Here is an 11,239-nt window from a genome sequence, read left to right as displayed (position 1 = left end):
CCCGCCACCCCGCCACCCGCCACCCGCCACCCGCCACCCCGCCACCCCGCCACCCCGCCACCCCGCCACCAAGAGCCTCAGACCGCATCCTGAAACCAACTCTGCCGCTTCCTGCCGCTCCCTGCCGCATCCCTACACCGCCTGCCCCTACATTACTTTCTTCTTTTCTTGTCTTGTCTTAACATTAATTTATTATATTATATTATCTTATCTCTTATCTGCCCTGACTACCACTACCACTACCACTACCCACACCTCCCTAGCTCTTACCACCCAGCACGTCTACCCAGCCCTCTGCATTCCTCGAATAAGTGCCGAACTGCCAGAATAGCAAACTGCCGAACTGTCCAAGCCCAAGTGGTCAAGCCCAAGTGGTCAAGTCCAATGTCCAGTCAATGCACAGTCAATGTCCGGTCAATGTCCAGTCAATGTCCAATCACCGCTACCTCTGCTCATCTTCAAGCCTCCTCTCCTCTCACTACTGCCCACATTCACCCTGCTCCCCTGCCTCACCTCCCAACTCCCTCATCCAAGAGCCACTTGCCAGAACCCTTCCGTCCTAGTATAATTCCACCTCTCCAGTCGAGACCCACTCGCCTATTTATATTCTTGCAGCATTAACGGGAACGGCCCCTTCCCCTGGCCTATTGGACAGAATTAGGGACCGGCTTATTTGCTCGTCTTACCTCACTCTTAAAATAGTTTGTCACGTGTGCCCATCCCTGAAAAAGTTTATCAGCTGGAAAAATACTCTGCTCCACGACAGCCCTCTTGTGGTGGTCATACAGCTCGCTACGCCAGTGCCTATTCTGTGATCTAGCATGCTCCTCCCTCCATCCGCATCTTGTTCTTGTCTGTCCTCCCATCTTTAATTACTCACCTTTACAAATCTAAATATATTAAAGTTGGCTCTAATTCGCATACTTGTTCTAATTCTCTTTAAATGTATCCTTTCCTATAGTTCTACCTGCTCTATTTCTCCCCTACGACCACAGAAAAGAAACAACCTTCTTAGCTACCCGCTTCGCCGGCTTCGCCGTCTCTGGCTCCCCCTCCTCCGGCCTCGTCCGGTAGTCCTCCAGCAGCGCACCAATGCACACCTCCTCCAGCGGCACCTGCCGCGTCCCGCGCACAACCTTCCACCCCGCGTACAGCACCACAAACAGCACCGGCGAGCAGTACGCAGACACCAGCGTCGACGTGCTCCAGTGGCCCCGCAGAAACGTCGTGAACCCGCCTGTCACCAGCAGCACCACCGACGCCACCAGCGACACCCACGCCCCGACCGGCGCAGCCCGGTTGCGGTACGGCAGCGCCGCCCGCGTGTACCCCTGCGCCGCCAGCGCCCTGCTCATCCGGATGTGGTTCGCCGCAATCACAATCCAGTCCAGCAGCAGCACCGACGACGTGATGTTCTGGAACCAGCTGAACACCGTCGCCGCCGTGCTGTCCACGCACATGTACGCCAGCGCCAGCAGCACCAGCGCCACCGACACCCCGACAAACGGCACCCGCAGCCGCGCGTTGCTGCGCAGGAACACCCGCGGCGCCTGGCCCTTCGACGCCAGCGAAAACAGGATCCGCGCCGAGTTCGCCACGCTCGCGTTGCCCTCCGACCACGCAGACGTGAGAGTGAGCGCGTTCACCACGTGCGGCAGCACCTTGATGCCCGCGCGCTCAAACGCAATCACGTACGGCGAGTGGGCTGCCGTGCCGTCACTCACCGCGATCTTCTTGTCGTCGTACGGCACGATCAGCGTCAGCACAAACACAGCCACCATGTACAGCCCGACCACTCGGTACAGGATTCGCTTTGCGGCCTTGGGGATGTTGGTGCGGGGGTTCTTCGTCTCTCCGGCGAGCAGCGCAATGCCCTGAACCCCGCCGTACGAGTACACCACCGACGACAGCGCCGCCCAGAACCCGACAAACCGCCCCACGGCCCCGCTCTCGATGAACGCCGCAAATGGGCCAGGGTCTTTCCAGTAGTGGAAACCAAGTCTTTCCTGGCCCTTGACACCCCCAAGGTCCAATACTAGTCCCGCAAGCACCAGCATCACAATCAGACAGATTTTCAACATCCCAAACACAAACTCGACTTCTCCATAGATCCGGATCGAGAACAGGTTCGTGACCGCAATGGGAACTGCCAGAACCGTGATCCAAACGGCGGGGCTGAGATCGCTCCAGTATTGAATCACCAACGCCGCCGAGACAACCCCACCAGGAAGAAGGTTCTGCCACAACTTGAGATACCCCAGTGCAAACCCGACTGCTTCGTCAATGAAGATTTCAGCGTGACGGATGGATGCTCCTGTAAGTGGTGCCAAAGCAGCAGTTTCCGCCATTGCCAGCTGATTCAAGCCAACAACAACACCGATAATAGCATAAGCTATAAGCATTCCAACAGGTCCAGTCTTCGCTAGAGTTCCACCACTGCTTAAAAATAGACCTGTACCAAAGACGCTGACTAGCGCAATCATGCCAATATGCCTATCCTTTAGGGAGCGGTGGAGCTGCGAATCATCCACGCCGAAGAGATCATTTGAGGATCCTGGCGCTGAAAGGCTCACAGTTTCGAGATTTGCCACAGATTTTGTCTCGATTTTATCCAAGTCCGAGGAATTATGAGACATAGTAGGTTCTAAAGAATGAAAAGAATAATTTTTCCGTCGAGGCACCGAGCTTCATCGAGAGCCACAGATCCACATCGAGCCACATGCATGCATAAAATATTTTGACAGCTTGCCACCGTGTAAAGATGTTCCTATAATTTTTCACTTTCATAGGTGGTGCGAAAGTTAAAATGGCACCATATTTTAAATTTTGAGCCACAGTTTCTGCATACTTGTGCATCGAAAACGTGACAATTCAAGATTGATTCAATCAGGTAGTTTTGTTTCCACTATTTTATCATGAACGGCTTCCAATCTGAACTTGTAAAAGTTTCAACTAGGGGGGCCTGACTCAATTGCAACAGCCAGGTCCTGCACACTATAATATGAAAAGTCATTCATAGGATAAAACTTTTCTTGTAACGAAAATCACATCGAGAGATATCGGTTGCGGAGCCAATCGTCGCAGTAGAATACGAACTAACCGTAAGTTCCTAATTCCTGTTATGAGGAATGTTTTGTCCGCAAGCTTCAAATATTCTTCTTTGGATTTTACGTCCTCTTGTTGGCAATCCCCCAGCACGAAATATTGCTCCAATTGATATGATTTACTGGATTCGCCACTATATCCCCAACGTGCAAATAGTCAAACTTGACAGCGTTCCTAACTGGACAAGATTTCGTGGTTTAGTTGTAGACAGCAATTAAGTGAAACAGGTTCATTCCTGGAGCAGATACAGATTTTGGTGGAATCGACAATCCTGCCATGTACTGCTTTTTGAAGGTTTGTATTCGAGAGCACTTGGAAATCAGAGTAGCTTGTTTATTATCTCTGAAGTATGACATTGAATGCACCTGGGTATGAGGAGGAAATTCCAAGAAAGAATCCAACGCGCCCTGAAAAGAGGCACTTTTGCTTTCCAAAGGAAATCTCATCCTCTGATTTTCAGAATGCTAATATAGTAATCAAAAACATACTGAGTGAAAGAAAACATGCCCCTCTCAAAATGTCGGATCGCTCTTTAAGTCGAGGGTAAATCATTGTCATGCAAAAGACTGTGTTAGAGCAGAGAACTCGTAAGCTTATAGACAACAAATGGTGCAACATTTCAACTAGTGTCGGCTCTATGAGCGCCCATGTTTGAGGTAATCATTGCTGGATCACACTACGGTCAAATTGAGGTTAGTGACACTTGTCTTTTCGTTGCTTTGGAGGATTCGAAAGCACATTGAGTTTGAACCTGTCTAGAACCATTGCTGAGACCCCTGTGCCCTCAGTCTGTTGACATTCTGTTATTTCTTTATCGCCGTTTATTCAAATTATTTTGGGATTTTTCTTGGATTGGCTGCTAAGATAATATCAGTGTCGGCAGATAAGAATTCCCAAAAACGGAAATGGAATTTGTAAGTCGTCGATAAGATCGATGACAAAAACATAACTAAGTAATTAATCATGGAATATAGTGCTAGAAAGCAACAGGCATTCCCGTCTAAAGAAACGACTCTCTCCTACTGGATTGTAGAGGCTGATGACAAGCTCGCGAAACATCGAACAACAGAGAAATTACCAGAAGAGGTTGATGTGCTAATCATCGGATCTGGCTTTAGCGGAACTTCGGTAGCATTCAATATGCTAGTTGAAGAAAAGACCGAGCAAAAGGTACTATTATTAGAAGCTCGTGACGTCTGTTCTGGAGCTACTGGAAGAAACGGTGGGCACATGCGAAGCTACTATCATCACGATCAGTACGAATTCTCGCAAAAGTACGGTCAGGAAAATGCTGCAGACATTGCAATGTTTGAGCATGAAGAGATCAATGTTGTTGAAACACTGGTGAAGAAGTATAATATTGATTGCAATTTTGTTAGAAGAACCTCGTACGTGACTTACGATGATCCTTCTTTAGGAAAGTTTGGCTTAAGAGATTACTACTCGTTTTTAAACAACCCTTACATTGATCAGAAGGTCAAGGATCAGGTGAAAATAGTTTTTGATGAACAAGCCAGAAAGGAGCATGCAAACACTGCTTTTGGCGTCTACACACCTACATCGTCTGTGTGGCCGTACAAGCTAGTTTGTGGTCTTCTCGAGATTGCTATTTCCAAGGGATTGAACTTGCAAACGAATACTGCTGTCGAGGAGCTGGAATATCTCGAGGATAGTACTTGGCTGGCGAAGACGCAGCGTGGAAATGTACATGTTGGAAAAGTCGTTGTCACCACCAACGCTTACACTAGGGCTCTTTTACCAGATTTCTGGGGCAAAATTATGCCTGTTAAAGGTGTTGTCTCGCATCTCAAAACAGAGGTAAACAAAACTCTTGCAACCAATATGATTCACACTATGCCAGTTGAGATCGACTACATAAGCGTTCGAGACGATGACTCGTTGATAATCGGAGGCGGTGGACAAACATACAAAACTTCTCCTAACCGTGAAATGATGGTGGACAACGCGGATGATTCTTACTTTCCGGAAGAGACTAGGCAATATTTTGTTGGATATGCTAATCGGAACTACAAATCTTTAGCAGACGTTAAGTTTGTCAATGACTACACTTGGACTGGGTGTATGGGTTTTACGGAAGATGGGTTTCCTTTTGTTGGTGATTTAACGGCTTACGGGCGCCCAAACATGTTCATATCCGCAGGTTTTACTGGACATGGTATGCCACGTATTTTCAGCTGCTCAAAGTACTTGAGCGAGCTAATATTGGGAAAAAAGCCCACTACAAGTATCCCAGTACCATTCAAGCTATCAATCGAAAGGATGAGCATTGTGGACTCACCTTATCTGGATTCGCTAGTGGAAAAATGTGGCACGGCACCGGGTTTAAATTGTGGCTGTAAATAATCCGAAATATATTGATAAGATTTGTTTCGGTTTTCAAATCTTGAACAAGTAACAGTTTGTTGGTTATTAGATTACTCAATGAGTCTTCCTCCCTTTAAAAATGCCAACTTTGAATTGACCAGTGTTCCAGATCCCAATTGGCAACCAGGATCTGGAGCAACCAATAACGATTGGGCAAAATATAAGAAGGTCGAACTGGATCCGTATGCTGAGGGCCGTCTGCCTTTTGAAAATTATAAACTACTTGTGAGCGCCATCACACCTCGTCCAATTGGATTTATATCAACAGTGGGGAAAGATGGCACAAGAAATCTTTCCCCCTTTTCGTATTTCACGGTTGTGAACCACGATCCGCCTGTTTTTACAATTGGTATTTCGGGCGCTACGGGAAATCTTAAAGATACTTGCAAAAACCTGCAAGACACAGAAGAATGTACTATCAATTTGATCAGCGAGTGGTTCATCGAGGCGGCCAATTATACATGTATTAATGCGCCTTATGAGATTGATGAGTGGAAGCTGGCAGGTCTTACTCCAGTCGAATCTTCCAAAGTCAAACCGCCTCATGTTGCTGAAAGCGCTTTTTCCATTGAAGGTAAACTGATCCACACACACTATTTCAAGTCAAAAAAGGACCCTTCGAAAGGTTCCGGAACAACCCTTTTAGTAGAGGGAGTCAATTTCCACATTCGTGAAGATATTGCAGATGAGAAATTTACTACAGTGGACATCAACAAATTGAAGCCAGTTGCTCGTCTCGGAGGAAATGTGTATACTCGGGTTCTGCAAGGATTTGACATCCCAAGGCCGGATTTCAAATCTGAAATTTCAGAGCACCCAGAAGTTTCCAAGTTGCTTTGAAATATTCTGCATTCTGAAATTTGGTAGCAGATAAAGCCCAGGGTAAGATATATATTTAGATTCAAAGAATTATATTACTTATGATTCCGAAGAGTAATATCAGCCTCCGGTTTGTTGTGGTAGGGGGTGGAATAGGTGGCTTGTCGGTAGCTATTGGACTCGTTCTGGCCGGGCACGAAGTTATTGTTTTAGAAAAAGCTCAACAATTATCGGAGGTCGGTGCTGGTATCCAGATCCCGCCCAATTCTACCAGAATACTTGAAGTACTTGGATGCAAAACACAGATATTAGAGAAAGCTCTGGTACCAAAGGCGTACCATTTTTTCAACCACAAAGGAGACAATCTTATCAATATAGAGCTTGATCCCTACTGTGCTCGCAAGTACGGTTGCAAATCCCTACACATACACAGAGGAGATTTTCACAAGTGTCTTGTTGAAAGAGCCAGAGAACTGAGAATCACAATCCTTGTAAACTCAGGCATTGTGGAGATTGACCTGGATCACAACATTGCAATAACCCATGATGGCCACAAATATCATGGAGACGTGATTATAGGAGCCGACGGCTTGAACTCGAATGTTCGCAGCTCTATATTTGGAAAACATTCCCTAGCAACAAATAGTGGAGATCAAGCTTATCGCTCTTTGATATCGATTCCGGAGATGGCTAAGCACCCAGAACTAGACTTCATCCACAAGATACCATGTGTCAACTTTTTCTGGGGCCCCCAAGGTCACGTGGTGACTTACCCCTTGAAGGGTGGCAACAGCTGCAACGTTGTTGTAATGGGGCCCGACAACCTCCCACCAGATGCAAGAGTTGTTGCTGCAGACAAGCATGAGGTCTTGCAATTTTTGAAAACTTGGGACTCTCGACTGCAACTGCTTTTGAGCCTTGCAACCTCAACTTTCAAGTGGAGACTTCAATATATTGAGGAGCTGGATTCCTGGAGCCATCCTACTCAAAACGTAACTCTTCTGGGAGATGCATGCCATGCGACTTTGCCTTATCTGGCTCAAGGAGCAGCTCAAGCCATAGAAGATGCCGCTGCCTTAGCGTACCTATTTGGAAAAATCAAACACAAATCTGAGATACATTTTATATTGGAGATGTACGAATACATCAGAAAACCAAGGACAACCCGCATTGTGAACTCCTCAAAAGATTGCCAACAAATTTACCATCTCCAGGATGGAGAAAAACAGAAGTTGAGAGACCTAGAATGTGCATTAGATCCTCCACAGGAAAGATGCCCAGCTCGGTGGGCAGACCCTGAGTTTCAGGAGTACCTGTTTGGCTACAACATATTCGAAGAGTGCAAAAAACAATGGCTTTTGGCAACCACTATGAAAGAGAAATTGTGACCAGTTCAAAGCAGCTAAAGCAATTTTTCATCAATAGATTTCCTTCTTATCTGTGGCTCACTGATCAAAAAATAATGCAATCTGTTAAGATATATCTATCATCGCGAAAACCTAGCAAAATTAGCTTATGACGAAAACAGTGCTATTTCACGCCGTCATTAACTGTGACTTTCAAAACCAGCGTCAGTTAGATCGTGGAGACTATGGGGACATTGCCTGCATATTTTTCACCAAACATGGTCTTAATCGCCCAACAAAGAAGTACCACGCGGTTTATGGTGATCTTCCTTCCACTTCTGAATTGGATAAATTTGGGTCAATACACTTGACAGGAGCCAATCAGTGTCCTTATGGAGACGAGCCCTGGGTGCTTGAACTGGTTGCTCTAGTGAAAAATGTCGTGGAGAACTACCCTTCAATAAAATTGACCGGCGCATGTTTCGGCCACCAAATCATCTGTAGAGCTACGGGCGGAGTGGTGACGCCGAATCCCAATGGAATTGAAGGTGGTATATGCGAAATCGAAATTTCCGATGAGTTTCCACGTACCTTTTTGGACTTACCTACTCCAGGGAAGCTCTATGTTGTGGAAGCACATAAGAACTGGGTGCAATCAGCACCACCCGACGTTATTGTTTTGGGTTTTTCTAGTAAAACCCACAATCAAGGAGTTTACCGTAAAGGACGTTTTCTCACAATTCAAGGCCATCCCGAATACGGAACTGACGTCAGCGATTTCATTGTACAATCATGGATAAAGAAAGACTGCTCTCAAAATTACTACGCCGAATGTGTGAGTCGGAACAAAACGCTGCCCAACGATGGTGGTGTTTTTGGAAGAGCAATGGTTAGGTTCCTTACTGACGACAGTTTATAGTTTCTATAGGTTATAATAATCAATAAGCTTGGTGTAAAGGTGCAATATCCTTATCGCAGATAATATTTCGCAGGGACAATTTAGTTCACTACGTATTTTATAAACTACTTCTTTTCCTCATGGATCACGAAACCATCACCATTCATAATCCTGTTGAAGGATTTGTACATGAGTATGCTCCGAGATTGACTGCTTTTGAGTTCAAGAATAAGGAGGTTCAGTCAAAGAAGGTTGTCCTTTTTATTGGTGGCTTAACGGATGGCCTGCTGACTGTGCCTTACCTCCCAGACTTGTCTGCTGGCTTAGACAAAATTGGATGGACACTTGTTCAAATTCACTTCACATCCTCGTACATGGGATGGGGAACTGGATCCCTAGAGAGGGACGCCTATGAAATCAGTTTGCTTGTTGAGTATCTTCGGTCCGAAAGAGGGGGTTCCAGAGAAAAGGTTGTTCTCATGGGGCATTCGACAGGCTGTCAGGATACGATTCAATATCTTGCTAAATATGGCCCCAAGGAACCTGCAAAACAAGTGGAAGGTGGAATTTTGCAGGCTGCCGTCTCAGACAGAGAGGCAATTTTCCACGAACTGCAAAAGCAAGGAAAAGGTTGGGAAGAGTTAGAGGAGCTGAATGCTCTGGCACGCAACTATGTGAGCGAGGGCCGGGAATACGAGCTTCTTCCTAAAAAGTACTCAGATCTTTTCTTGGGAGCTCCCATCAATGCCTACAGATGGCTTTCTCTCGCAACGAAATTAGGTGACGACGATTTCTTCTCTTCTGATCTCACCTTAAGGGATAATAAGAAAACCTTTGGAATGGTTACGCGCCCCATCATGGTGCTTAACTCTGAGAAAGACCAGTTTTACCCAGATTATGTGGATAAGCAAGCCTTGATGAATCAATGGAAGTTAGCGACTCCTGATAAATTCTGGTCTCCACATTCTGGTCTAATTCCTGGTGCACTCCACAACATAGGCCCTGGGTCTGCTCCAGGCGCTGTGGCATGGACTGTCGATAGAGTGTGTAAATTTTGTACGGATATCGAATAAATGGACCTTGCACAGCCGTGTAAACAAAATTTGAAAAGACAACCGTCAACTTGGATGTCAGCGGAACTGGAACACCAGCGTAGCTTGCTGCGATATTCTGGTTTCAGTAAGTTGGTCACGTACCTAGAGACCACCATTCTAGCTGACCTGCCAAATTTGAACCTACCCGACTACCAAGTTTTGAACTTGATTCTTACTGCAACAACTCTTCCTCCCCAAACGACTCCAGATTTGCGATACTTAGATGATGGAAGCTCAAAAAGGCCATTGCATTTACGCTGCCTGGATTTGATTAGGCAGCTGATGGATATTCTTCGGTTGGATTCGCGACCAATTGATGCTTTCTTTGGTCCTGAACTACCGTCTACAGAGGCCTATGATAGTCTGCGGGCATTACTCTACCAGCTTTTTGACTTTCTCACTTATAATGATGCCACCCTGACACGTTCTGCACGCCGCAGAGCAGAAAATGTGAGTAATAATTCTCGTTTTGACCCTCTTCCAAACAGGAATGCAGCTACATTATATGGCCTCAGCACTGATGAAGATAAACTTAAAGACCAACTATTGACTAATAAGAATTTCAACAAGGTGCACCTCAGCTCGTGGGAGTTTTTTCGATGGGGTTTCAAGTGTGCGGATCGCCAGGATGAAAAGCCTTATCTTGTGAGCTGGAGAATTTGGAAAAATCTGCTGCATTTGTTTCTAGACTTTTACTGGTACGACTTCGGGCGGCAAGAATACTCTGGTGACTCAAATGGCCGACTCGAAAACATTAAATCAACGCTCATCTACCAGGCGATTTTTGCGTTGAATGAACATACCATGAAGGCTGCTTCAACGGAGTTGATAGACATAGCATTCACCTCAAAGGATTCCTTTTCTGCTCCCATTTTTGTCAACGAATTGAGACTTCTCAAAACAGCAGTGATACCTAGCGAAACCAAGAACGAGGGCGAGCCATCAGATTCGATACCACTTAGGCGCTCTCTACTTTGTTTGTGCTACTGCGTTCTGAAGCAATTGTCCCAAAATCAATCCGAGAAGCTGATTGAGGACTTCGCGGTGGATGTGGGAGAGAGATTGATTTCACGGGGCAATGCTGATGTACTTGAATTCTTTACAACTTCTGATCCTGCGCAAGATGAAATGCTATTGATTGTTAGCGTCAATCTTATGGAACAGATTACACATGACGATGTGGATTACGCCGAACCCTACTCCTGGTTTTTCAGTTCTGCCTCAATCGATGATTCATTCTTGAGTTTCATACTTACAGCCGAACCAGACTTTGTGAAACATAGTACACCCAATAGATTGTTGGCTCATCGTTCTCGTCTTGAGCTGATGAACCTCCTGATAAATTTCCAATTATCATTATGGGTGAAAAATAATTGGTATAACTTACCACAGCAAAGAAGGAAAGACACAGCCACAAAAATATTGTACGCCCTGGGATCGATGGACGACAACCGAAGACAGAGCATTGAAGAAGTGTATAAAGAATGCAAGCTCAGAAATCTCGTCACGAAGGCAGAGACGGAAAAATATCTCGAGGGGAGCTTGTTTTTGACAAGACTACAGGACATCTATAGAATCAAATTAATGTAATA

At 45.9% G+C, this 11,239-nt stretch overlaps 7 protein-coding genes across 7 annotated transcripts; 6 read left to right on the top strand and 1 right to left on the bottom strand.

The window, feature by feature from the left end:
* Nucleotides 1-983: 983 nt before the first annotated feature.
* Nucleotides 984-2,636, bottom strand: HPODL_03243 (salicylate hydroxylase; the record flags this gene model as incomplete). Its single annotated transcript, XM_014077586.1, has 1 exon — nt 984-2,636. One exon carries the CDS (start codon nt 2,634-2,636, stop codon nt 984-986), a length of 1,653 nt encoding a protein of 550 aa, XP_013933061.1.
* A 1,432-nt stretch (nt 2,637-4,068) lies between these two features.
* On the top strand, nt 4,069-5,469 carry HPODL_05378 (uncharacterized protein; the record flags this gene model as incomplete). The annotated part of the gene is made up of 1 exon (XM_014077585.1): nt 4,069-5,469. One exon carries the CDS (start codon nt 4,069-4,071, stop codon nt 5,467-5,469), a length of 1,401 nt encoding a protein of 466 aa, XP_013933060.1.
* Nucleotides 5,470-5,547: 78 nt separating this feature from the next.
* On the top strand, nt 5,548-6,330 carry HPODL_05377 (uncharacterized protein; the record flags this gene model as incomplete). The annotated part of the gene is made up of 1 exon (XM_014077584.1): nt 5,548-6,330. The coding sequence occupies one exon, from the start codon at nt 5,548-5,550 to the stop codon at nt 6,328-6,330; it is 783 nt and encodes a 260-aa protein (XP_013933059.1).
* An 80-nt stretch (nt 6,331-6,410) lies between these two features.
* Nucleotides 6,411-7,697, top strand: HPODL_03241 (salicylate hydroxylase; the record flags this gene model as incomplete). The annotated part of the gene is made up of 1 exon (XM_014077583.1): nt 6,411-7,697. The coding sequence occupies one exon, from the start codon at nt 6,411-6,413 to the stop codon at nt 7,695-7,697; it is 1,287 nt and encodes a 428-aa protein (XP_013933058.1).
* Nucleotides 7,698-7,824: 127 nt separating this feature from the next.
* Nucleotides 7,825-8,574, top strand: HPODL_03240 (putative glutamine amidotransferase-like protein; the record flags this gene model as incomplete). The annotated part of the gene is made up of 1 exon (XM_014077582.1): nt 7,825-8,574. One exon carries the CDS (start codon nt 7,825-7,827, stop codon nt 8,572-8,574), a length of 750 nt encoding a protein of 249 aa, XP_013933057.1.
* A 119-nt stretch (nt 8,575-8,693) lies between these two features.
* Nucleotides 8,694-9,626, top strand: HPODL_03239 (uncharacterized protein; the record flags this gene model as incomplete). Its single annotated transcript, XM_014077581.1, has 1 exon — nt 8,694-9,626. One exon carries the CDS (start codon nt 8,694-8,696, stop codon nt 9,624-9,626), a length of 933 nt encoding a protein of 310 aa, XP_013933056.1.
* Nucleotides 9,627-9,929: 303 nt separating this feature from the next.
* On the top strand, nt 9,930-11,237 carry HPODL_03238 (uncharacterized protein; the record flags this gene model as incomplete). Its single annotated transcript, XM_014077580.1, has 1 exon — nt 9,930-11,237. The coding sequence occupies one exon, from the start codon at nt 9,930-9,932 to the stop codon at nt 11,235-11,237; it is 1,308 nt and encodes a 435-aa protein (XP_013933055.1).
* Nucleotides 11,238-11,239: the final 2 nt, after the last annotated feature.

The sequence above is a fragment of the Ogataea parapolymorpha genome, chromosome VII (genome assembly GCF_000187245.1).
Source record: "Ogataea parapolymorpha DL-1 chromosome VII, whole genome shotgun sequence".
In the NCBI taxonomy this organism is placed as follows: domain Eukaryota; kingdom Fungi; phylum Ascomycota; class Pichiomycetes; order Pichiales; family Pichiaceae; genus Ogataea; species Ogataea parapolymorpha.
The sequence above is the reverse complement of the archived record's forward strand: the minus strand, read 5'-3'. Positions and strand labels throughout refer to the sequence as shown.